Below are 27,325 nucleotides of genomic sequence, written 5' to 3' on the forward strand. Positions count from 1 at the left end.
CCCTGCTTTGAAAAGGTGAATCATGAGGGCCCCAGTTTGGGAAAGCATTTAATTAAGTGTGTATCCATATTCAGGATAGCACTTAATCCTATGCTTCACTGGAATTCAATGGGACTTGAGCATGTGCGTAAGTCCTGTCCTGAGTAGCAATGTTTTCCTGAATTGGGGCTTATGTAAGTGCTAATTATCACTGCTACTAGACATTAAACCACACGGTTGCTGTGCACTTAATTCCCTTTTGAAGGGCAACAGGGGAGTATTGTACCTTGACTCTTACTACATACTACACGCACCCTCCACATTGCTCTTTGTGTTGGTGAAGAGCTCAAAATGAGTGTAGCTATAGCAAAACAAAAACCAAAGGCCACAGAACCAGTCCAAAAAGCTTCTTCTCGCTGCACTGTGGTGTGACAGAAAATCCCTGCAACCAAAAATTAACCTCAGTTAACCAAATAAGATGTTAATTACTGAGAGATTAACCCTCCTGCCCTACCCCTTTCCAAGCCAGCTCAGAGCTGTAGTCAGCAGCAGCAGTGGGGGAAGGGTAAAAACTCTCAATCAAAAACACAGGGGTACTGTAAGGCACAGATGTCCTCATGTCTGCCTTCTATAGAAGGAAAATCTTTGGAGTCTAGGAATTTCAGCAAGTCTCACGTGAAACAGAGAGATTCAAGATAGTTTCATTTCAGTCTAGCAGAGCCACAACATGTGACAGCTGCTTACAGAGAGAATGGAACTAATATTTCATATTTAAACAGAAATCTATTCGCCTTTCACACTTTAGCAAAAGATCAAAAATAGCTCTTCAGAGCAGGAAACTTGCCTTACTGTTTGTAAATCATTGTGCAAATTTACCACACTGCACAAGTTATTTTTAACAACAATAATTGTATCTGCATTTAAAGTAAAGCATTTGCTCCTTTGTTTTTCCATCCTAGCAGGTCCTGTGCTGAAGTTACAATGCTGATTGCTGACCCTGTGAGATCCCAATCATTTCTATGGTAACAGATTTTGATACCACAGACATATGCACAGAGGATTAGCTCAAGGAGAAGCTTGGCTGTGAGGAAGAGGATCTCTAATGCAAACACTAATATAGAACTGGACTGAATCCTCAGTCATCTCCCCAGACATACACACCAATCTGAAAGGAGAGGGTGCAGACAGACAGGGAAGTTAGCTGAAGGTGTTGTTTTTATAGACATAACCAAGTCTGGAAGCTCATTGCATCCCTCAGCCCAAGCCCTAAGCATGCTGTATATTGTGACCGTCCCCTTCCCCTAGATAGCATCTTCTGCTCACTCCACCCCTGTATTTACCTGTCTGTATCCCACCATGATCATTCTGACCAAGACAATGTTAATGTGAACCCCCAAGGACTCGTCGTGGTAAATTTCATCCACCTAAGAAAAAAAACAAAATAGAAAATAAAGTTAAAAATAACCCTACTATTTAAAAAAAAGGCTTTTGAAATGTCCTCATGCCTATAACAATAGGCAAACCTCTCCAGATCCTATGACAGTTCAGAGGATCTGTTAGCTTTCTTCATGTGACTATTGATCTAAACAGGTGCAGTGGAACACTAAGGGTATGTCTACACTACAAAATTAGGTCGAATTTATAGAAGTTGGTTTTGCAGAAAGCGTTTTTATACAGTCGATTGTGTGTGTCCCCACACAAATGCTCTAAGTGCAGTTAGACGGCGGAGTGCATCCACAGTACCGAGGCAACCGTTGACTTCCGGAGTGTTGCACTATGGGTAGCTATCCCACAGTTCCCGCAGTCTCTGCTGCCTATTGGAATTCTGGGTAGAAATCCCAATGCCTGATGGGGCAAAAACATTGTTGCAGGTGGTTCTGGGTACATATCATCAGGTCCCCCCCTTCCGTCCCTCCCTCCGTGAAAGCAACGGCAGACAATCGTTTCGCGCCTTTTTTCCTGGGTTACCCGTGCAGATGCCATACCATGGCAAGCATGGAGCCCGCTCAGTTCACTGTCACCGTATGTCTCCTGGGTGCTGGCAGATGCGGTACTGCATTGCTACACAGCAGCAGCTCATTGCCTTTTGGCAGCAAACAGTGCAGTATGACTGGTAGCCATCGTCGCTGTACTCCAGGGTGCTCTTTTAGCCGACCTCGGTGAGATCGGTCAGGGGCGCCTGGGCAGATATGGGAGCGACTCAGCCAGGTCATTTCCCTTTTAAGTGTCGTCTCATGGTGATTCAGTCCTGTCAGCAGTCGTACTGCACCGTCTTCTGCAGAGCACCCAGGAGATGACGATGGGCTAGCGGTCGTACCGCATCGTCTGCTGCCAGCAAGATGCATAAAGATAGATGAAGTCGTTCAAAACAAGAAAAAGACCAGATTTGTTTTGTATTCATTTTCATCCCCCCTCTCTCCCTCCCTCCATGATATCAACGGCCTGCTAAACCCAGGGTTTTGAGTTCTATCCTTGAGGGGGCCATTCTGTTTCTCCTTGATGCAAAGCCACCTCCTTGGTTGATTTTAATTCCCTGTAAGCCAACCCTGTAAGCCATGTTGTCAGTCGCCCCTCCCTCCATTAGAGTAATGGCAGACAACTGTTTCGCGCCTTTTTTCAGCGCAGACGCCATAGCACTGGGAACATGGAGCCCGCTCAGATCACTGCGGCAATAATGAGCACTATAAACACCGCGCGCATTATCCAGCAGGATATGCAGAACCATAACCTGCAATAAGAGCGAAACCAGGTGAGGAGGAGGTGACTTCAGCGTGGTGACGAGAGTGATGAGGACATGGACACAGACTTCTCACAAAGTACGGGCCCCTGCAATGTGCACATCATGGTGTCAATTGGGCAGGTTCATGGCATGGAACGCCAATTCTGGGCCCAGGAAACAAGCACAGACTGGTGGGACCGCATAGTGTTGCAGGTCTGGGACGATTCCCAGTGGCTGAGAAACTTTCGCATGCATAAGGGCACTTTCATGGAACTTTGTGACTTGTTTTCCCCTGCCCTGAAGCTCAAGAATACCAAGATGAGAGCAGCCCTCACAGTTGAGAAGTGAGTGGCAATAGCCCTGTGGAAGCTTGCAATGCCAGGCAGCTACCGGTCAGTCGGGAATCAATTTGGAGTGGGCAAATCTACTGTGGGGGCTGCTGTGATGCAAGTAGCCAATGCAATCACTGAGCTGCTGATATCAAGGGTAGTGACTCTGGGAAATGTGCAGGTCATAGTGGATGGCTTTGCTACAATGGGATTCCCTAATTCTGGTGGGGTGATAGATGGAACCCATATCCCTATCTTGGCACCAGAGCACCAAGGCAGCGAGTACATAAACCGAAAGGGGTACTTTTCAGTGGTGCTGCACGCACTGGTGGATCACAAGGGACATTTTACCAACATCAACGTGGGACAGCCGGGAAAGGTACATGACGCTCGCATCTTCAGGAACTCTTGTCTGTATGAACAGCTGCAGCAACGGACTTACTTTCCAGACCAGAAAATAACCGTTGGGGATGTTGAAATGCCTATAGTTATCCTTGGGGACCCAGCCTACCCCTTAATGCCATGGCTCATGAAGCCATACACAGGCAGCCTGGACAGTAGTCAGGAGCTGTTCAACTATAGGCTGAGCAAGTGCAGAATGGTGATAGAATGTGCATTTGGGCATTTAAAAGCGCGCTGGCGCAGTTACTGAGTTGTTTAGACCTCAGCGAAACCAATATTCCCATTGCTATTACTGCTTGCTGTGCACTCCACAATATCTGTGAGAGTAAGGGGGAGACATTTATGGTGGGGTGAGAGGTTGAGGCAAATCGCCTGGCCACTGATTATGAGCAGCCAGACACCAGGTGGTTAGAAGAGCATAGGAGGGCACGGTGCGCATCAGAAAAGCTTTGAAAACCAGTTTCAGGAATGGCCAGGCTATGGTGTGAAAGTTCTGTTTGTTTCTCCAAAATGGAATCCCCTCCCACCCCGGTTCACTCTACTTTCCATTAAGCTAAGCACCCTCCCCATCCCTTTCGATCACCGCTTGCAAAGCCAATAAAGTCATTGTTGCTTCACATTCGTGCATTCTTTATTTATTCATCACACAAATAGGGGGATAACTGCCAAGATAGCCCAGGAGGGGTGGTGGAGGAAGGAAGCACCGGATGGGGTGGTGGAGGAGGGAAGGACAAGGCCACACAGCATTTTAAAAGTTTAAAACTTATTGAATGCCAGCCTTCTGTTACTTGGGCAATCCTCTGGGGTGGAGTGGCTGGGTGTCCGGAGGCCTCCCCACTGCGATCTTCGGCGTCTGGGTGATGAGGCTATGGAACTTGGGGAGGAGGGGGTTGGTTACACAGGGGCTGTAGCGGCAGTCTGTGCTCCTGCTGCCTTTCCTGTTGCTCAGCCATACTCTGGAGCATATGAGTTTGATCCTCCAGCAGCCTGAGCATTGACTCCTGCCTTCTTTCAGCAAGCTGATGCCACCTACCATCTTCAGCCCACCACCTCTCCTCGTGGTCATATTGTGTTTTCCTGCACTCTGAGATTGTCTTCCTCCACGTACTTTGCTGTGCTCTGTCAGTGTGGGAGGACCGCATGAGGTGAGAGAACATTTCATTGCAAGTGTGTTTTTTTCGCCTTCTAACCTTTGCTAGCCTCTCGGAAGGAAAAAAAAAAGCAGCTGGTGGAGGAAAAAAAAAGGAAAAGTGGAAGTTAAAAAGACACATTTTATAGAACAATGGGTATACTCTTTCACGGTAAACCTTGCTGTTAACATTACATAGCATAAGGGCTTTCATTACAAGGTCGCATTTTGCCTCTTTTTGAGGGTATGCCGGTTTGGTGTGAGAGATCACTCACGCAGGGCCAGGCAACAGAATTCGTCTTGCAGGCAGCCATGGTAAGCCACAGTCTTTTGGCTTCTTTAACCTTCAAAACATGTGGGAATGGTTTCAAACAGCAGCGCCCTCATTTCCCATACAAAGTAGCTGTTGGGTTGGTCATTTAAAATGGGTTGGCAATTTAAAGGGAGGGGCTGCGGTTTCCGGGTTTACATGCAGCAGAAACCCAACTAACCCCCCCCTACACACACACCCCCAATTCTCTGGGGTGATGGCTTCACCCCTCCCCCCACCACGTGGCTAACAGCAGGGAAGATTTCTGTTCAGCCACAGGCAAACAGCCCAGCAGGAACGGCCACCTCTGAACGTTCGCTTACTAAAACCACCCTATTTCAACCAGGTGACCATGAATGATATCACTCTCCTGAGGGTAACACAGAGAGATAAAGAACGGGATGTTGTTTGAATGCCAGCAAACTGGTACCATACGCTGCAATGCTTTGTTCTGCAATGATTCCCAACTACGTGCTACTGGCCTGGCGTGGTAAAGTGTCCTACCATGGAGGACGGAATAAGGCTGCCCTCCCCAGATACCTTTTGCAAAGGCTTTGGGAGTACATCCAGGAGAGCTTTATGGAGATGCCCCTGGAGGATTTCCACTCCATCCCCAGACACGTTAACAGACTTTTGCAGTAGCTGTACTGGCCACGAATTCCAGGGAAAATTAATCATTAAACATACTTACTTTTAAACCATGTATAATATTTACAAAGGTACACTCCCCAGAGGTCCCTTCTCCGCCTTCAGGGTTCGGGAGCCCACCTTAGGTGGGTTCGGGGGGTACTGGGTCCAGGTCCAGGGTGATAAACAGATCCTGGCTGTTGGGGAAACTAGTTTCTCTGCTTCCTTGCTGTGAGCTATCTACAACCTCCTCGTCATCATCATTTCCTCGCCCCCAAAACTCGCTTCCGTGTTGCCTCCCACTCCTTGGACGGAGTCAAAACACAAGATTAGGGTAGTGGTGGCTGCACCCCCTAGAATAGCATGCAGCTCATCATAGATGTGGCATGTCCGGGGCTCTGAACCAGAGCAGCCGTTTGCCTCTCTGTTATTTTGGTAGGCTTGCCTGAGCTCCTTAATTTTCATGCAGCTCTGCTGCGGGTCCCTGTTATAGCCTCTGTCCTTCATGCCATTGGAGATTTTTTTCAAATATTGTCGCATTTCGCCTTTTCGAACGGAGTTCTGCCAGCACGGATTCGTCTCCCCATACAGCGATCAGATCCCGTACCTCCCATTTGGTCCATGCTAGAGCTCTTCGGCGATTCTGGGACTGCATGGTTTCCTGTGATGATGGGCTCTGCAGGGTGACCTGTGCAGGTGAGCTCGCCATGCTGGCCAAACAGGAAATGAAATTAAAAAGTTTGCAGGCCTTTTCCTGTATACCTGGCTAGTGCATCCGAGTTGAGAGTGCTGTCCAGAGCGGTCACAACTGAGCACTCTGGGATAGTTCGTGGAGGCCAATACCGTCGAATTGCGTCCACAGTACCCCAAATTCGACCCGGCAAGGCCGATTTCAGTGCTAATCCAGTCGTCGGGGGTGGAGTAAAGAAATTGATTTTAAGAGCCCTTTAAGTCGAAAAAAAGGGCTTAGTCGTGTGGACCAGTGCAGGGTTAAATCGAGATAACGCTGCTAAATTCGACCTAAACTCATAGTGTAGACCAGGCCTTAGAGGAGACACCGTTGGACAACATCTTTAAAAAGCAGTTTAATATTTTGTCTCTCTTGCAATTGCTTCTTCAAAACTTGAAAATAACACTTACAGTAACTGCTGATCCCTTTCCAGGTAGGGCTGGTACAAGCAGTATCTCTCTGAAAGTTCAAACCCTATTTCAGCTTGTTAACTTCTTTTATCCCATGGGAGTCTCTGGTCACAGTCAAGAGATTCCCTGCTGAGTGATACCTCAAGGATTTACTCCACCCTTGTGCGGTAGAGTAGCATGTTCTTTAATTTCCAGATACTGAACGCAGCAATGCCAGCTGTACCCCTCTTTCCCCTCACAAGACCACCAGTGTATTAGCTAGATCTTTGTCCCAAGCTCCTCCTGCGCTTACATATAAGAGATTGCTATTTGATGTAAAAAAGAAAAGGAGCACTTGTGGCACCTTAGAGACTAACAAATTTATTTGAGCATAAGCTTTCGTGAGCTACAGCTCACTTCATCGGATGCATTGGGTGGAAAATACAGAGGGGAGATTGATAAATATCAATAAATATCAATCTCCCCTCTGTATTTTCCACCCAATGCATCCGATGAAGTGAGCTGTAGCTCACGAAAGCTTATGCTCAAATAAATTTGTTAGTCTCTAAGGTGCCACAAGTACTCCTTTTCTTTTTGTGAATACAGATTAACACGGCTGCTACTCTGAAACCTATTTGATGTAGTAGTTCTGGTTTGGGGGAAGGACTTATGTAGTATCCCAGTTCTGGGGATGCAGTGCAACAGTTCTTATGAAGCAGGTATTTCTACACATAGCTTTCATTACATCCATTTTAAAACTCTCTTGGGGAATACAATGCAATCATCCTGCACTGTGGTGGTTCCTTCTCCAAAAGGGTCTTGTTGCTAACTCCTTGAAGAAAAAGGCATTGTACTTGATAAGCAGCTAATGATACTAGCCCACTACTGGGGGTGTAGTCCCAGAAAGGAGACACCCCAGATCACTCTCAATTGAAGGAGACAAAAGCATGCTGAATGCAGGTCCTTGTCCACACCATGGACCATCAATGGCTATGCAGAGTGTGGAAAGTTTTGCAAATCCAGCAATTCAACTAGGTGGACATCCATTCAATGCTTTAAAATGTGTGTTATTGCTTTGATACATCACTGCCCAACCCCCAGCCCTCCAAAAGCACTTCACACCCATCCCCATACCAAAAAAAACCACCAGGAAAAGCCTCTGATAAAAAGCTTTCAGAGTCTCTCTTCCAGCTATGCTGTTTTGGGTTTTGCTGGAGGAATTGTCTTTCTGCCACTGCCAAGAGATCCTACCAGGGGTTCTTTTTGAGGGGCAGCTGACAGAAATGGGACACCAGGGGATGATACAGAGACAAAGGAAACTTGCTAGATGTGATTCAACTCTCTTCTCTCTCTCACTGCTCCCTTCAGTACACAAGCCCTTTCCTCACCCTCTCAAAGCAGACTGAATTCAATCTGTTCCCACTCACTCTGTGAGATCTCTCCAGACCACTTCACCTTCTCTCTCCTCCCAGCTCTTCGCCCCTCCCTTCCTTTCTCATGTTTGCTCTGAATTAATCTTATGAAGTCCTAACTCACATGCTTCATGGGAGCAGGAAATAGTTAAAATAATCTTCCCTTGCCTTATTTGAAGAAAAACACTGTAAAGCAAAACTGACGGCAGGATGACAAGGGTAGAATATCCTTCCTTTCCGGGGCGCCTATCACATAACCCACATGAAAATGCCTTTCATTTCTGGATCATAGTGGGCTGTTTGTCTCCACACAAGGCAAGAGACAGACTCCCTTCAAAAGATGTAACACCAAATAAATATTTAAACACATACACACACACACCTCTACACATAGTCTGTTTGAACAGTCTCCGTAGTGACACTTAAACAAAGTCCCAAAGCCTTGCCTAACCCCACTCCCGCTCCTTTCCTCACTCTGATTTTGATATACAAAGTCATGCATGGCCAGGTGCAGAATTAGTGTCTTTCTTTTTTTAATAAATGATCCATTTTTAAAAAACAAAATTTCCAAATGATCGGATGCTTTGCTGTCTGCTGATATCCCCGTTATCATCAACTGAGCCCTGAACAGCTAGATTTCCCATGGCAAAAAAAGGCCTGCAAGGGTCTTTCCCATCAGCTATAACAAGACATCACATATAACAAGCAGGTGATTGAGTGAGAGGAAGTTATTTTTATTCAGACTGTTTACAATATTTGTTTAGAGGTTTTGTTTGTTTGTTTTTTCTGTTAACACCTATTTCATGCATCATGGGCTATAAGAAGAAGAAAATATCTGTTTCTTAAGATTTAACACCCAGCACCTTACAGTTAAAGTTTAATAAAAAAGTCTTAAAACATATTGGATACCTCCAACAAAAACAAAGAGGAAAAGACTTGACATTCTTTAAATTTCTTAGGTAAATACAAGCGTGGAAAAATAATTTAAAAAATCAGCCAAGATTTTCATAAGTCAAGAGTGATTTTGGGTATCTCGTTTTTTGGATGCCCAACTTCAGGCACATTAAAAGACCCGTTATTCAGAAAGTGCTGAGCAGTGCCCCTCCCCCTCTCTGATAATCAGGTCCCTGTAAATTGTCTCAGGTTGGGCACCAAAAAATCACTAGTCACTTTTAAAGATCTTGGCCCTCAAACCTTCATTATACATCATGAAGAAAAGGGACAAAGCCAAGGTTTATTCTTTGCAGATCACCTTTAAGAGAGACAAATCCAGGGTCTGAATTCTTACTGCTATTCCCACTGGTCCTTGCCTTCCATAACTCAAGAAAGGGTTTTCTTGCAGTATTTCACTGAGAGAGAGGATATGGGACAGCTTTAGGGGCACAGGAAATAGGTCATTGCAGTAAAAAGGAGCACTAACATGTGCAGGTACTCTTTGTGCCTAGTTATCTCATGAAATAATCTCTGCGTGATAGAATGCGTCAATTTATTATCTGGCCCAACAAAAATCATCATGAAGCTCGAATCTTACAGACCTCACTGGGCTGAGTCTGAAAATTTTTTTTTAAAACCTTGCTACTGCTATTCTCCTCAATAGCCTACTCTGTCTTTTCTTTTGGAAGCTATTGGAGAGTTCTACAGTAAACACCTGCCCAGAATAAAATTTTAGACTAATGAACCACATCTGCCAGCAGTGATAAGGAAATTGTACTGGGATGCAAGTTAACACGCTAATAATCCCTTTTGGGAGATGTAGTCCATTCAAACCAACTATGCCGGTGGAAACCCAAAGGGGGCTGTCTGAAAAGTGGAAAGAATAAAGTCTGAAATACTGAAAATGCTCTTTAAAATGGTTTTGTTGATGAAGTCAGCCACTAAGCAAAACACTTGCACAGATGCCAAGAAAGCTAGTCTGTGCATGCAGCTCCAGTGACAAAATATATACAAGAGCAAGAGAGACATCTGTGGCCCTCAGCTACCCACAAAACAGATGTGAATTTGGCAGAAAAACTGGTCTGTAAAATATTTTGATTTTTATAACATCAGACTTGCCTTTTTCAAATGCTGATCAGGTTAGCACTGCTATTGGGGCACACAGCTGGAGTGGGGGTAGGAAGGGTTCCAAAGCTATCAGAGTTGTTTGCTAGTTCCTCAGTCTCCTCAACTAAACCACTGGAAATACAAAAGCCAGAGTCCTCACAGATTTAAGCAAAAGATGAACTGGATTGCCAACTATCAGGAAATATATTTAAAACTGTCAGTTACAGTCTATAAAAAAATGTATAGTATGTCAGTAAAAATGGTAAGTTACTTTAAATAGTTTCCTTATTTCATCCCAGAGAGAAATATTTTTCCTTTATTCTTTCATAAATTTGCAGACTATAAGAATATTTTAAATATGTCATCCAGATTTATGGGACTTTTCTGTTTTGATGGCTAAAATTGTGGATTCTTTAAAAATTCATACGGACATTGTATGAAGCCAGAACTGCAATTTTCCAAACTACATTAATACTTTTTAATGTATGGAACCTAGAATGTATATACTTATTTTGTATTTGAAATGGCATCAGTAATTAAAATCTGGAGTGTAAGTCAATTTGAATACAGTACAACCTTGCTAAATCTCTCTAGGGATTACTACAGCTACTAAGAATTACTGATGTTTGCAAAGGAGTAATTTAAGCCCTCATCCTGCAACTTGCTGTGCACAGACAGACACAATTAAAGTCAATGGGACTGCCTGTGCATTTATACAGTCTCGTCACATGCAACAAGCTGCAAATAGCCTTAGACATTTAGGGCCTGGTCCTGCAGCCCTTACTCACACAATTTGTCTCAGTGCATCCTGTGAGACTGACTACACACATGCAAGCAAAGTTTGCACAAGTGGGCCCTTATTCAGCAAGTGCAGTAAGCAAGCAAAGAAGCCCAACAAAACAGCAAGGATAATACACCACAAAATGTTCTCTGATAATGTATTCAGCAAATGCAGCTCAGTAGAGCTGTGATAATATTTCATAGCATATTAGTAAGCCTTTTGAAGTATATTTTGTAAAAATAATGAAATATTTGTAGTAATTACTTGATTATTCTTTCTTATTGGAAAAAGAAAGCTTGGTTCTCTGAGAGTCATAAGCAGTTATCTATCCATCTTGGAATTTCCAGCATATTCATCATCATCATATCTCAGCACCAAGATCTGAGAGTCTCTTTGAGAACAGTTCTATCCATGTGCAACACAGTGATCCAAACTGCACTAGCTACTTACAGACCAGAAAAATATTCTGGCACTGGGAAGTAGAAGAGAACTGGAATTAGTATGACACATTTCATACTAAGTTCATATATATCTCAAATGTGTTTCCCAAAGCAATGAATTCAAACTTGATCTAGGGTAGCACAATGCTTATGGGAATGGTTGTAGCCATTACGGGCTCAAAAATAGATTATGTAAAAGCAGGACACTGGAAACTATTTTACTGAGAGAGGGAATTCCATCCCTACTCTTTTTTTAAAGAAACGTCTTGGGATCTTTAACTCCCACCTGGACAGCTATGTGTAGAAAGAACCTCAGCCTAAAGTCTCCCCCAGATGACTGTTGCTCTAACAGAGCAACAGCTAGCAGCTCCTACCTTTTATGTACATAGGTGCTGAAGCAGAAATCTAATTCTCTACCACCAGATAGAAATCAGGGTGGTTTCTACAACACTTTAGTAGGAAAGTAAAGGATACATATCTGATAGAAACGAATGTGACTTTTACAGGTTAATTTAAAAAAAAAAACACACATGGATCAGCATTGCCCAAAGGGTAAACTGCATAGCATATTTTTTATATCCAGATTATATAATTGATTGAACAAAATCAAAAGTTTCTGCACTGGCAAGACACACCGGGGTGTGCTGCTTTCCAGTGTGATGAGCCCGACCCCAATCAGGAAGAGTTTCTAGGAGGAATGCCAGCACGGCCAGCTCCTCCTGCCCTCGGGCTAAAGTGCCTGTTGAGTTAGAGAAAAACTGGCAGAGCTTCAAAAGCACACCAAACGCCAGCTCCTTTCTGAACCTGACAGCTCTGACCTGAAGTGCCTTAAGAAGCATTTTGGCAGCTTACGCCACCCCCTCAACTGGGTTGGACTTGGCGGGAGTGGAGAGGAGGTAAGAATGAGGGCAAGGAGAGAGGATGGGCAGCAAGAATTTGGGAGGGGAAGGGGAGAAGAGAAGGGAAGAAAGGAGAAACTGCAACTCGACATCATGAAAAACTTTAGGTTAAATCTGCCAATTGGTAGCAGTTTGTTTCTCTCCACCACGTGAAATAAATCCCTTCTCTTGTCTCCACAACTCAAAGATGATTAATCCTTTGCCATATACACTTATGATTTCACGTTGGACTGAAGCTGAAGTGGACAGGAGGGAGGGGCATGGAGGGAATCCTTGGCCACTCTTCCTTTGCAGGAGATGCTGTTATGCTTTCCTTTCTAATCAATGGGAAAGATACAGTTACACAGACCCTGGAATATCCTGGAACACACTCAAGCCTGCACTGAGTAGAAAAGCAGAGTGGCTATTGCTGATGGAAACCTTCTGTGCACTTGTTTCTAGGAGCAAGCCCCAGAGAATATTTTCATTGCCATGTGAGGAGCATTAAGTGAATGGCATGACTCTTCATGCCCTCTGCTGATACCATTAGCTGGTTAATGTCTTAAAAGAAAAATCCCTCTGTGCCAATACCTTCACAGCTAATGGGTCTGTTAAAGGGACCAGACTACATGAAACAGCTGGCGTTTTAAAACTCTTATGATCAGACTCATCAAATAGTTTATATACCCAGCCCTCATAATGCTGTGATGAGGAATACCCTCCAAACCCAACATGTCTATTTAATAAACAAATTTATCATCAACATTATTGCTAATTCCTAGAGTCTACCTATGATTTAGGTGCCCAACAGCAAGAAAAGTCAATCTGTTTGACCCTGGCTGGCTGTATAGTAGTAGGTAACATCAGTAGGACTGTGCTGACACGGTGGATGATGCTGGTACAGTAAAACAACAAAGTGAACATTAAAATACTGCATACCATCTCTCCTGTCAGGTACTTGATAAACTTGCCAGTTCCATCAGGTCCTTTCTGAATCTGGCTAGTTCTGAAGGTGAACCTTACAATTCTGCCACATACCATGGGAGCGTTCTGATGCTCCTAATTCACAGTGAGTACTTGCCCAAATACAGCGCATATCACTAATATGTAATCATGGCAAGAGGCATTAGAGGTGTGCATGACAATAAAACACATTTGCAATTTCTAGACTTCACTGTCTTTGAGCAATGACTGGACAAAAAAAGTAGAATTTTCCAAATGAGCAAAATCAGTGACATTTCAAAATCCCAGATCTCAGATTGAGTTTGGCAAGTTCATCTCAAACTAACTTCTTCCCCAATTTCCATGCCAATATGAACTCGTGAAGAATCTTTTCTGGAGTTCTAAGGATGGGGGTGGGGGGCAAAAGCACGACTTACTATACTAAGTATACTCAGAGCTAATACTAGAGAGCACCTTACATTTTTGGGTGACACACAAACTAAGTTGCTCTCCAAACATTACTGTAAGTTAGGTAAGTGTTATTATCCAGATTTTACATATTGAGAAACTGAGGCACAGAGCAATTGATTTGTCCACAATTGCACTGCAAGTCAGGACTTCCTAGCTTCTAGCACCAAACTCCAACCACTACACAATACGGCTTCTCAACAAAACAACAACAAATGCATGAAGAGCCTCATATCCAAACAGGCAACCCCCTCTGTTAACCACTTTACAACATACAAAAGAAGCCTCTTGAAAGTTATGTTATGACCCTTTTAAGCTGCAAGTGGCTACAACCCTGCTGGATTTGCCCACCACAGAATACCCCTAATGTAAATTATTTCCCCGTGTGGGACAGAACTGGCTAAATGATTTTTGCTGTTCCCTTTTGATGGCCACTTAAGACTAGTTTCTCTACATATGAACTTTGAAATAAAAAGGGTAACTCATACCTTGGAGCCCTTCACATGCAGCTGGTTGTGCTACCATGATTAACACTGTCCCTGCTTAGTTACTGTACCAAGTTGTCCCTCCTTGTCCCAATGTCAGCTTTAAAAAGAGACTTTTCACACTGAAGCAAACCTGTAAACCAGTTATGTCTAAATCATAATGCTCTGACAGTTATTTTCTGTATTCACCCTGTCATGGCTGAAGATGTGTGAATAAGAGCTTTCTCTCCCTACCCTTCCCTCCCCCCCAAATATAGCACCATATTCAGCTAGTTGGCCCTTCAAAGTATTTAGGATAATACTTAATTTTTGATATCCCAAATATGGAAATGACTGATCTCAGAAATGCATCACTGTGACTGGACTGCAAGATCTAGGCAAAAAATAAAAATGGCCTGAGAAGGACAACACTCCTCATTAAAACACCAATATTGTGGATAAGACTGTCAAGGAAAATTGTAATACATGAAAGGATAAGTGCAAGCCTGTTGTTCTAAAGATCTTCCCCAATGTGGCAATCCCCTTTCCAGAGTTAGAAACCTACGATCCACAGGAAGTTGTTTCTCCAGCAAGATTCTTCCAGAGGAAAATCTTTTCTCTTGAACATAATCTCCACCTAAAAGTAGTTTGATTTTTCTAAAATCTCTTAATAAGGCTTCGCTAAAGTTCTGTTTTGCTGAGAACTTACAAACAATGAAATGCTTGACAGAATGGTAGGATGTAAGTCACTCCTCTAGCAGAACTCCGAGTCAGGAGGTTTCCTTAGTAACCCAAAACAATAGGAAAATACGAAGTAACTTTGTATTGTCAAGCAAATTCATTGGAAATATTTTATCACCCAGGTTTTCTTAATAGGTAGATGCGGAGCACTGGTGAGAAAACACCAATAGGAAATTTCCTCGGCTGCAGTCTGGTTCCAGTGAAAGAAATCTTTGTCTACCTGCCCACCCCACTACACAGAAGTAGAAAATGAAAATCCTTCCTCCAGCAACTCAGTGAGTTTCCCTCTGCAGAAGGCAGAATTCCTGTTATAGCTACGCCATCTTTGTATCGAATGATATTGGTTCTACTCTGCTTACTGTCTCAGTTCTGCAGGTGGATAACATGCCCAGAATTAGTTCTGTGAGCACAAAGCATGTCCAGAATTGGCTCTGCAGGGAGAGAGAGAATGCCCAGGATTAGCTCTGGAGGCAGCTTTCAGAACCTAGAATAAGAACGAAATCCAACCCCCTGAGTTAATCACTTTGCACCTCATCTTCAATTCATTCCCGTGTTGAGTTGAGAAATATGGTATCATTGATTCCTCTCTGGGTAAATCCTCTAATCACCTGTCAAATCAAATGCTGCAATGAACATTAAAAACACAAATGAAAAAGGTGTTTAACTTCCAAAATCAACCAAACTGAGTGATGACTCCCCAAAATCTAATTGAAGGGCACTTACAGGAAACCAGTGTTGCCTGAAAATTGGGAGAGATGGGACCTTCTCCCAGATTAGGGGTGAGTGGAAATTCCAGTTCCACTGAAGGATTCTGGCTGTGTTCCTTATAACTCTTTGCGCCAATCAAAAGGGAGCAGGAGTCTGAAATCTGATAACAGACCAGGGATTAACACTGGGGAGTCCCACAGGGCTCCTAATCTATGCTTGTTCAAAACAGTAACAGAATCAAGCTTTTTACCATGTCCCTCCGTTTTCTCTGTTATAAATTCACACTCCTTGCTCTTTATTTTTCCTATTCCCTTTGGCTGCAGTTACTGTAGCTCCCCTGCTGCCAATATTTGCTCCTAGCCATTATGGTCTTGTGCCACATAGCACACTTAGGCTCCTCTGCCTGAACATGGCTGGTTGCTTTGAGTTAGGTCGTATTTTTATAATATAGTTTTATCTGTTTGATTTCTCTGTAGGTTCTTGTTTTACCAGAACCTTCCCTCCAAATCAGAACCTGAATGCAATCCCCAAATCCTCCCCCCAACTCCCATTCCTTGCTATTCAAGCTTCTTCAAGAGTAGCTTATTAAGCAATCATGCTCCAGCCCATATACGCTAATATCCATTTATGGAGCCATAGCCAACAATTTTCTGTATTGAGTGCAATCCCCTTTCTTCTTTTGTCAGAGTGGGGCCCAGCCTGATCATTAAAAATATAAGCGTGAGTGGACAAATGCTGGTGGGAACTCCAGAGGAGAGAGCAAAATGACACCCTTTATGTGACAATGTTCCCCATGAAATCTCCTTAAAGGGATTAAAGATGAACGCACACATATAACAAAAAATCCTCATATAATGAACAGGATGAAGTTCCTGCCCCACTGGGGAAAGGGTATGAAGGGGGAAAAAGCCGACAACCTTCCATCCTTTCACCTCCCAGCATGGGCCATTCTCATCCCACCACCTTTCAGAAATTCAGAAGGATTTAGAGGGATGACCAAATCCCGCTGCTATGATATGAACCCTGGTAGCAGCAGCAGGCAATGAATGGAATGGTGATGCTGGGGTAAAAGGAGGAAACAACTCCTTTGCATTATTCTTTAATCCTAAAATCACGTTTCCCATGTCTCGGCTTTAGAATCTCAGAGTCCCAGGCTTAATTGGTTAATTCCCTCTTCATGAGCTCAACGGAATGACAACAGATTGAAAAGCAAAGCTGGGTACAAAACATTTCCTCTCCTCTGTCCCTGAAACAATGTTAGATATAGTCTTAATTCCCACCCCCAGGAACCCCACACCCATACAGTGCTTCTCTCACACAAGCTGTATAGTCACTGAAAATGCTAATGTTTTAATAACGTGAATTCTAATATTATTTTTCCCACAGGCAACAAACTTTACAAAGTAGGAGCTTTAAAACAATACAGATAATCAAATATTTATCTGTAGATGACAACATTCCGGACATATATAAGGATGTATACTTAGCTAATTTATCTCAGGTTATATAATTAAGTTTATACTAAGTTCTTAGTTGGAGAAAATGCTTTAAAAAAGAGGATGGTAAGAGGAAGATAATTGTGGGAGAAGAAGGAAATGGAATGAAGATGAGAAAGAGGAATACCAGATATTCCACACTATTATTCTTGGAGGATCATGCTATAAGATAAGGGAGCAATGGAGCTGCTGGGTGCTCTATTGTAAATCTGGCTCTAATTGTGTAACACGTGCATGCATGGAAAATTTAAATTTGTAGCTATACAGTACTGGCAAAGATGCTGAGGGGGATCAAATCTCAAGCTTCTGCATCTAGAATGACCAGATGTCCCTACTTTATAGAGACAGTCCCGATATTTGGGACTTTTTCTTATATAGGCGTGCCTATTACCCTTCACCCCCATCCCGATTTTTCACACTTGCTCTCCAGTCACCCTATCTGTTGGTCAATATAAGTTGTATTATATAGTACAATATAAGTTGGTCAATCATCTTTGGGGCTCAGAGAAGACTTTCCCCCTCGTATTCAGCACTGCACAACTTTTCAGGGACATTATGGGAGCATGGAGAACAATGGGCTTCATGAGGTGCTGAGTTCATTTGAAAATATGACTGACTCCTGTATAGACCCATGGAAGATGAGCATGACCTATGACAGTCTCACAAATCTGTGCTCCTATTGCAAGAGGCATTTCTAGGGCTGAGTTCATATTATCAGAGGTCATAGTCAATATTCATAACTATTTCACAGTCTGATACAGTTTAAAGTCAAAAGGGACCATTAGATCATTTAATCTGACCTCCTGTCTATCCTGATTTCTCCATGAGCTACAAAACATCTTGGATTTCTAAGAGTCAGTAGTTGTTCCTCATCCATTTACTACTTGCTCCCATGGAGTCCCTAGTGCAGTGTCAAACAAATAGAAAAAAATTCACGTTTTCCCTCCAAATCATCTGGTTTTTCTCAAAATTTCAGAAGTCCAACTTTTCTTCCACCACAGATCAGTTTTCAAAATCCATTTGTGGCTTGAAATTTTTGTTTTCCAAATTTTCCACAGATGTGCCATGGTGGTCATCTTTGGCAATTTTAGCTTTTCAATGGTTAAAAAGAAAATGATCCACACTCCCCAAATAAACACATGTATGCTTTCGTGCACACGCACAGAAAGAGGAATCCATCAGAGCAGAACAAAGAGGCAACCAAATCAGGGAAAGTATGGAGTTTCATCTAACTCCCAAAGTCAAACAAAAATCTGCCCCTCTACTTTTTCCCATGATCTGCAACTAAATAAAGTAAATAAGCAAATGTCTACCAATTTATCAGTAAGTTTGATCTGGGAGTGAATTCATAATAAAGGGTCTGCCTGGTGTAATTTAGAGCTGCCTGAAGTGGCCCCCAGTTGGCCACTGGATCATGATAAAGGAGACACTGATAGAACCTTAATTGCAGCAGTGCTGTACTAAGCTCAGCAAATGCCAAGCTGACAATAAAGCCTATGTACTATACGTGACACTCTCCCAACTCCTCCCTCTTATGGCTCCATTTACTTCCAAAACCAGCATTTGGGACACTGGATAATCAGGACACCTCATTAATGCCAAATGGTAACTGTTACAGATTGAACCTGGCTCAGTGTGAGAATCTGATAGGAAGGATTTTCCCCCTCTAATCAGATTAAGGTGGCAGGAACTAGTGGACCCTCCTAATGAAAAGCCAACAGGCTCACAAAGAGCAGCCTAAATTCCTTAAGCAGAGGATCATGTGGGAAAAGAGCTTTTTTCTTTCAAAGGTCTGGAAAGCCCAATGCTGGGGAGTTTATTTGGTGAAGGTTCTGAGAGCCTTCTCTCTCTCCCTCTGTCTGGATTTCTGTAGTGCGGTTTCAGAGCCTCCAGCCTGTTTGTATTGGAATGCATGACACACTCATTCAACGAGTCATAGCAAATATACTGGGCCTGATTCTCAGGTCTGGCTGATATGAAGATACTGGTCCTGATTCTCAAAACCGCTCTGGTCAGGAGCCAGCTTAACCTGCCAGATGAGGATTCCCCTGACCTGAAGAAAACCCTTGCTGGCATAAAGCCAGCATTGCTGATACTATGTTACACCCTCGCAGCATAGGCAGCATGGCTGGCCAAAAGGGAGCGTGGCCAGGGTGAGACGGTGCCTCGGTACTCCAGCAATCCCCAGCGACTGCAATGGCCCTCCTGGAATGTTGGCTGCCTGGTGCAATTGAAAGCAGCCCAGAGTGGCCCCCCAGTTGGCCACAAGATCATGGTTTAATCTTAATTTTCCTTGCTGAATAATTAACACAGCTTCATCGGCCTTGAAACAGGACCTCTGATTACTTTGAGAAATGGACTGGAAGGTTGTCTACTGTGACATTGCATTCTATATGATTTTATTAAAATATGCTAATGAGTGTGAATATAATATAACTGGAATATGCTTCATGCAAAAGGTCTCGTTAGGTATCATTACAAAGCTTATAATCTACTGAGTGTGGTCATCCTATTTGTATAAATGTATCACTCTTGTATCTGAAACTAGAAATATGAAATATAACTCTGAGGTCCTATTGTAGTATTGCAAAGTGTGGGCCATTAATGGTGGTTTGGAATCTTCATGCCTCCCATCAACCAGGACAATTGACTGTGGATGGCTCTGTTTGCTTGCAGGCCTTCCTGTGAGTCAGGCTGGGAGGAATGAGGGCTTGGAGTCTTACAGTGTGACATGTGATCATGTCACCTGAACTGGAATCCATCTTTAAGCTGGTGCTTTTCCATTTAGAAGGAGGGGTGGGAACCCAGAGAGGGACAAAAGGAAAAGATATCTTTGTGCAAAAGATATATAAGAGGGTGGAACAGAACAAAGGAGGCTGCAATCATGAGAAACCCCCTAGCTACCAACTGAGCTGGAACAAGGGCTGTACCGGGGGGGGGGGGGCAGCTGTGCATATCTATCAGTGTTACAGAGGGCAAACAACTTATGAGTTTACCCTGTATAAGCTTTATGCAGGGTAAAATGGATTTATTTGGGGTTTGGACCCCATTAGGAGCTAAGCATCTGAGTGTTAGAAACAGGAACACTTCTTAAGCTGTTTTTACTTAAGCCTGCAGCTTTTAAGGGACGTGGTTCAGACCTGCGTCTGAACCTACCTGCAGTAGGCTAGCGTGTCTGGCTCAAACCAGGCAGGGCACTGAAGTCCCAAGCTGCCATGGGAAACAGGCTCAGGGGTAGTATCAGCACATTAGTTAGCAGTTCCCAAGGGGTTTTCTGTGATCCAACCCATCACATCTACTTTCACTGTTTCTTTGGTAAGTTCTTCTGTGTCCTGTGCTGAAACAGTGTTTGGAACTTCTAATATGATTCCTTCTTGGTGAAACATATTTACCATAGCAATAGGACATGAAGGCACCAGCAATGGATGTATCTATCACTGTCACAAGAAACTGTACTATATCAGGACACCAACCCTTTTTAGACAGACACCTACAAGCCCTGCAGTAAAATTAGGTCACTCACTTCCACAAAATGAGGCTCCAAATAGTAACTGCTAACAGGTGCATCACAGGAAAGGAGAATGGCACCTTACCACCATTACAATGTTAAGAATTAGTAGCTGTTGGAAGAGGAGAGCCTATGCTGTTAAAGCCAGCAGGAATAAAGCACTGGCATGTTTATGCACCACTACCTTATAGAGAGACTTTTTACACATCACACATCTCTCCCCCAGCACATGACAAGGAAAGATATTTTTTGAGTAGAGAAACCAAGACGCACACTGCAAATCAGAAGTAAAATGGATTTGGGAAGTTTTCCTAAAGAGACACTGCTCACATTGCCAATGTGAGACTATCAATTAAAAACAAAACAAAACTTCTTCTAAAGGTTCCCTGACAAACCAAGCTGGATAGAAAATGACATGTCCACAGCCTTGTGGGGACTGTGGAACTGTTACAACACAAATCACAGCAGCTTCCTACCTTCATCCTCCTCTAAAAATATAGTTCCGTTCTACTTAATACACCTGATGGGCTAACGGCCCAGTGCAGCCTGGCTGCTGGAGGTACACTACCTCTATTGTACCCTTTTGCCAGGGGTAAAACATTAGACATATTAGACAATTAGACATATTACTGCAACCTGGTTGGCTTTCTATTTTGCACTGGTTAAGTGCCATTATCATTACAGTCCAATTGTGCAAAGGTACAGTAACTCCTCACTTAACGTTGTAGTTATGTTCCTGAAAAATGCTACTTTAAGCTAAACGATGTTAAGTGAATCCAATTTCCCATAAGAATTAATGTAAAGTTGGGGGGGGGTTAGGTTCCAGGGAATTTTTTTCCACCAGACAAAAGACTATATATATATATATATATATATATATATATATATATATATATACATATACACACACACACACACACACACACACACAGTATAAGTTTTAAACAAACAATTTAATACTGTACACAATAGTGATGATTGTGAAGCTTGGTTGAGGTGGTGAAGTCAGATGGTGGAAGAGGGTGGGATATTTCCCAGGGAATGCCTTACTGCTAAATGATAACCTAGCAATCGGCTGAGCCCTCAAGGGTTAACACGTTGCTAATATAGCCTCACACTCTACAACGCAGCATTAATGGAGGAAGGAGACACAGCATGGCAGAGAGAGACAGAGACACATATTGGGGGGGGAGACATAGACACACACCGTGTGTGTGTGTGTGTGTGTGTGTGTGTGTGTGTGTGTGAGAGAGAGAGACACAGAGACACGCATTGCCTCTTTAAGTACTGTGACCCCACTCTAAGTACACTGCCTTTTTAAGTAGATCAGCAAGTTGAGACAGCAGCTGCTGCCAGCAAGCTCCCTCCTTGCTGAGCCCTGTCGTGTCCCGTCCCCCCCCATCCCGACCCCCCGGCTCTGTGGAGATAAGGTACAGGATCATGGGGAAGGGGACACGCTGACATTAGCACTCCTCTTCCCCGCCCCTCTGTACAGCAAGCAGGAGGCTCCCAGGAGCAGCTCCAAGGCAGAGGGTAGGAGTAGCACAGGGCAGTGAGGGGAGGGACAGCTGAGCTGCCCAGCACTTGATAGCCTGCTGGGCAGCTGCCTCACAGCAAAGTAGGGGGAGCTGATAGGGGGGCTGCCGGTCCACCCTGGTTCCAAGACCCCACCAGCTAGCTCCAACAGGCTGCTCTTCCTGCAAGCAGTGGACAAAGCAGGCGGCTGCCAAACAACGTTATAAGGGAGCATTGCACAATTTTAAATGAGCATGCTCCCTAATTGATCAGCAATGTAACAATGAAACAACATTAACCGGGACAATGTTAAGTGAGGAGTTATTGTATACAATATGAACCACCAGCTTTTCCAGGGCAAGGGGATCAGGAGGGGAAGGCACAGGACGCCTGATATTTAAACACAAACTTCATATATATGAATACTGACACACAATTTTTGTTTACCTTTGCAAGCTCAACATACTTCCAAATGGGTGAGGAACGAGTTAAACCAGTGTTTATATACAGCAATGAACAACTTGTTCACCAGATGAAACTATAGTTCAACAAGCATTTGTACGACAGTGTTCTCGGAAAAGAGAAAGTATTTGCTTCCAAGCACAGCTGCAGAGGTTAGCAATTCCACCCTCCCCACACATACTTCTGATGCACTGCCACAGAAGGACACAACCATACAGCTCTCACAAAACCCTGCAGAAACTCCCATGCCATGCTCCTGACTGCAGCATCCAGATACAAACCTCAAGTTCCCCCAGTGTGAGCTCCTCAGGGCAGAAGTCCCATCTTTCTTACGGTACTCAGTTGTTCACAGCAACAGCTCAATTAGCCTTCTGACAGTGTGTTAAAAGGGTAGCGTCTCTTTCTTCATAGTGCAGGTTGTTAACCAAGCGTGACCTCTGGTGGGAAAGGTCTTAGGGGCATTTCTCTTCTTGGTAGACCACTGGTGCCTCAAAGACCTGACTGGGTTGCAATATGGAACTGAGCTTGCCCAGAGGTCATGGATGTTATCTCAGAGTCACAGATCAGTGGCAACAAATTAGCAATCTGTGAATGATGGCATTTGGGGTGACAGTTTCCTGATGCATTCAGCCACAGTAGTGTCCGTCAGTAAAGGAGATGAACATGGTTAACACTACAGTGCCAAGCGCCTGACAAACTGCACTGGCCCAAAGACTCTGCATAAGGGACAGAAGCACAAAGGGGAGGGGTGCTCTTCAATGGCTGAGAATAGCTAACTACTGTGAAGGGGCAAAAGCAGTGGTGGAGAGGCCTCTGACCCTGCAGTGGGCTGAAAGAGCCCTGATCCGGAGCTGGGAATTGCTGGTATAAATAAATGTAATTCTGTTTATATGTTACAAGAAATACTTCTTAGCCTATGAACTTTCAGAATCAGGATCTGGGCAAAAACTAAAGATGGTTTACATCTGAATACACCTCCATTACACAAGGGTTGAGTAGACATGTGGCAATACTTTTTCAAAATATTTGTGGCAAGTTAGCTCCTGCATCTCAGTTTAAAAGCACCAGTGGGTAGAAATCGCTAACAAACACCCAGAATAAATGGCCCAGCCCTCCACTGGCATAAAATACCTTGAGATTCTTGGGGTTACACCCTCGCAAGAGCTGTGATGATTCTAAAGTTTGCAAACATCTCTTGATGAGCTTCTGAATTCATTGCTCATCCAACCCTTTTACCTAGGATATATTTAGATTTTAAAACTCCAGGAGTCTTGGCTCTCATTTGAGCCTGCTTCACTCTTTCTAGTTAGTCATACCGCACTCCAGCCTTGCCATGGCTGAGCTACCAGCTCGTTAAATCCTCCCTTGTTACAGTCCTGATGGCACACCAGCCAAGCCGCTCCTCTTTAGCCTTGCCTTGAACTAATGGGATTAGTACTCAGTTGTGTGGTCTCGGTCAGGCTGTGATTTATAGATGCTGGCATCGTCCTCTTGTGCACTCCTTCCCAACGAACCCCCAAGCATCCTCCTCTCCCCTGTGTCCTCCAGACCACAAAGCACAGGCTATGCAGCTGAAGTGCACATTCCACTAACATGTTTTCAGTTAAAAAAAGGAAAAACAGAGAACTATAATAGAGGAATGTTACCGTCCAGCACACTCTTGTGTTCCCTCTGCAGTGCCAGGACAGTCTCGTCAGTGCTGTAACCTGTCTTCTCACTATGGCTATACTGTGTAATTCTCACGGCACACTTTTGGCTCACCAAGTGCATTTTAAAACCTTTTTCTGCTGAATTCGGTACTTTAGGGAATTACTGCAGCAGTAGGTAAAATGGAAGCAAGTCAGTCAATCTGAAGTGGGGATGATGTGGAAAACTCCATACCAAGACACCTTCCCCCCCCCGTAGACATAGATCATAGAATATCAGGGTTGGAAGGGACCTCAGGAGATCATCTAGTCCAACCCCCTGCTCAAAGCAGGACCAATCCCCAATTTTTGTCCCAGATCCCTAAATGGCCCCCTCAAGGATTGAACTCACAACCCTGAGTTTAGCAGGCCAATACTCAAACCACTAAGCTATCCCTCCCCCCATCCTGTAGCCCTTTGTGACATCATGACATGGCAGGGAAAGGAAAGAAAAAGGCCTCCTTGGAGGGAAATGCTTTGGTAAACTATTCATTTTGCATATTACCCAATGGGGTCATGTTTTCCCCTTTTATTGATCTTTTCTTTTAAACTCATTAAACTCACAAACGGGCCCTTTATTTGAAAAGACAGCTGTCCCTCTTTCACTCGGCATAGCATCCTGAACATTCACAAAGTGAAAAGCACTCCCTGCTGCGTATAAACCATGAAATGTGTTTGAAAATAAAGCTTTTGATTAAAACTGACAATTCTGAGCTTCCCATGCTGTCCCCCAAGCTGAAAAAATGACATCATCTGTGACACCAGCAGTGTGGGGAGAGACCAGTGTCAGAGCATGTAACCCCTTCCCTGCCTGATTTCAGAACAATTTAATAAACAAATCAACGGGGCAAATTTTCGAAGGGGCCTCACCCCAACCTCTGTTCATGAACAGATAAGAGACTTACTTGCATTTACAATTCTTGTGCATGCAAATGACAGGATTTAGGCACATGAAGCCCATTTGCACAGGCAAACTGTGTTTTACAGATGTGACAGCGCAAAAGAATTGTTACCATGACTGAGCACACAAATGGAGCCAAAATCAAGGGCCCCCTGATAAATTGGCTTTTAAGATTTCAGGGAAATATTAAAAATATTTTAGTCTCATCCAGGCTCTGACATTCATTGATGTCTCTTCAGGAAGAGAAGTGCACTCAGCCAACTAAAATGATCATTTTAACTGAAAATGTTATTTTAAAATATCGTGAAAGCTGCCCTGAGGATTCCATCTCCACTAAGCAAACCTCTCAAGACACCACTTTAAAGTAGCTCCAGTGTTTGCAGTAGTTAAAAGCCATCTGACCTTTTGTTAAAGAACAAGTAAACATCTTCTGCTGGTCTCTTTGGGAGTTGCTTAAGAAGATCTCATTATAGAATCCTCACTTTAAATCCAGTGAGAAGCATGTGGACTTTCAGGCAAACCTGGATGTTGTTAGCTTAAAGTTGAAATGCAGAGCTCTCATAAAAGTGTAGTAAGCAATGTAAAGTCCCTGGTCAGTTACAGGATCTTTGAATGGGCAATTACACCTTACATGAATTATCTGGAAATCGGATCTTCCCACATATGCTGAATCTATCAATTTCCATGATCAAGATTCAAGATTTCCTCTGCAACAGCTGAAGGCAACACAGATACCCAGCCTTCTCAAGCAACTCCCAGCTCTGTCATCAACTGCTGCTGGGGAGAGATGGAATCCCAATCTCAGGTTCTGGCAGGTAAGTAACAAAGGAACTGGATTTTCACCACTCTGCTTCACCGTTTTGTTAGCTTCCTTCTCTCTCTCACTCTCATCTTCTACCTATTTCCATGTTCCCCTCCCCCACATGCCTGGAATACCCTTTCTAGTCCAGTACACCTCATACTTAGCGTTCTCTTTATTCAAGTCTCTTTCTGAAAAACTCATTTCCCCTATAAAGCTCATAATGCTACACCATACCTGTAAAACATAGCCCCAAACCTTTACTGAAAGAAAAACAAACACAGAGTAAAATGATATAATAGTGAACACTCCACGGCCCTGATCCTGCAGATATTTACCCACATTCTTTGCATATGCAAGTAGTCTAAACTGAACTCAATGGGATTATTCACATGCGTAAAGCTAAATAAGTACATAAGGATTTGCAGGATCAGGGCCTAAATTACCACCATGCTGAAGGGCTCTTAGTAAATTTTTGAGTTTTATCTTTGTCGGACTATTTACCCTCTAAACTCTGGGGGCAGGAGCCTCGTATTTCTTTGTGGCTTGTGCAGCATTGAACAAATCCTTGGTGGTTAATAAATAAATCAGGAGAATGCACAAGAATTAAAATTTTCATATACTTTGTTTTAAAATTTAAACCTCTCTGTAATTTTAAACCCATTTGTATATTTGGGGATGGCAACAGTGTTAAATACTAATGCAAGATAGCAATGGAGGATGATAATGCCATTTAGAAATGCTTAAGAAACTGCACAGTACAGCAGGTTCACGGTAATCTCTCAATGTCAGAACTATGTTTATTGCAATGAACAGAAAATAATTACCATGAAGCATTTCTATTTCTTTATTGTTACACCAATATGCCTTAACATTCAGACTTCAGGAGGTAAATAGCTAGCAGGTGTGTTAGGAATTTAGCTAGTTGATTGACTCACACTGACATTAATGGGAGACATACAAGTAAATCCTTACATCTCACACTGATAATGTACCTCCAGCCTGATTGGCACCATAGCGGCAGCAATGCGAGTTAATGCTGTTTTGGTTTCTACATTTTAAAAACTTTTCACGGATTTGTCACTTCAGAGCTGGTCATGCCTGCATAACACTTCCCATGACCCTGCAGAAAAGAATTGAAACAGGAAGGAGGGGAAAATGCATGAAAAAAAGAATAGCTGTTTTCATTCTCCAGTTTCCAACTGTACAGAAGTTACCACTCAGTATATCTCAGCTGGCCCACCTGACATCACGTGGGAACATCTCAATTATGAGAAATAGGGCTTTGAGCACAGAATCCACATCTCTAGCTTCCAGACACCAAAGCAGCGAACGAGAAAGCAGGAAAGACAACAGGGTTAGAAGGAATTTCTCTTCAGGCCCCATCTGGTACACAGACACTGCATCTACTCTGTCCTGGCATGAGACATTGAGCCAAGGAGGGAATAAGGAAGGGAAATGAAGACTGAGG

General features: G+C 43.4%; 1 protein-coding gene across 1 annotated transcript in view; it reads right to left on the bottom strand.

Moving 5' to 3' along the window:
- ADAMTS14 (ADAM metallopeptidase with thrombospondin type 1 motif 14) overlaps nt 1-27,325 on the bottom strand; it is a 105,787-nt gene that overhangs the window by 45,812 nt on the left and 32,650 nt on the right. Inside the window, exon 5 of the mRNA XM_043519121.1 lies at nt 1,320-1,403. Within this exon, the coding sequence (XP_043375056.1) occupies nt 1,320-1,403 (84 nt within the window). The remainder of the gene's footprint in view (nt 1-1,319; nt 1,404-27,325) is intronic.

The sequence above is a fragment of the Dermochelys coriacea genome, chromosome 7 (assembly GCF_009764565.3).
Source record: "Dermochelys coriacea isolate rDerCor1 chromosome 7, rDerCor1.pri.v4, whole genome shotgun sequence".
Taxonomy (NCBI): Eukaryota; Metazoa; Chordata; order Testudines; family Dermochelyidae; genus Dermochelys; species Dermochelys coriacea.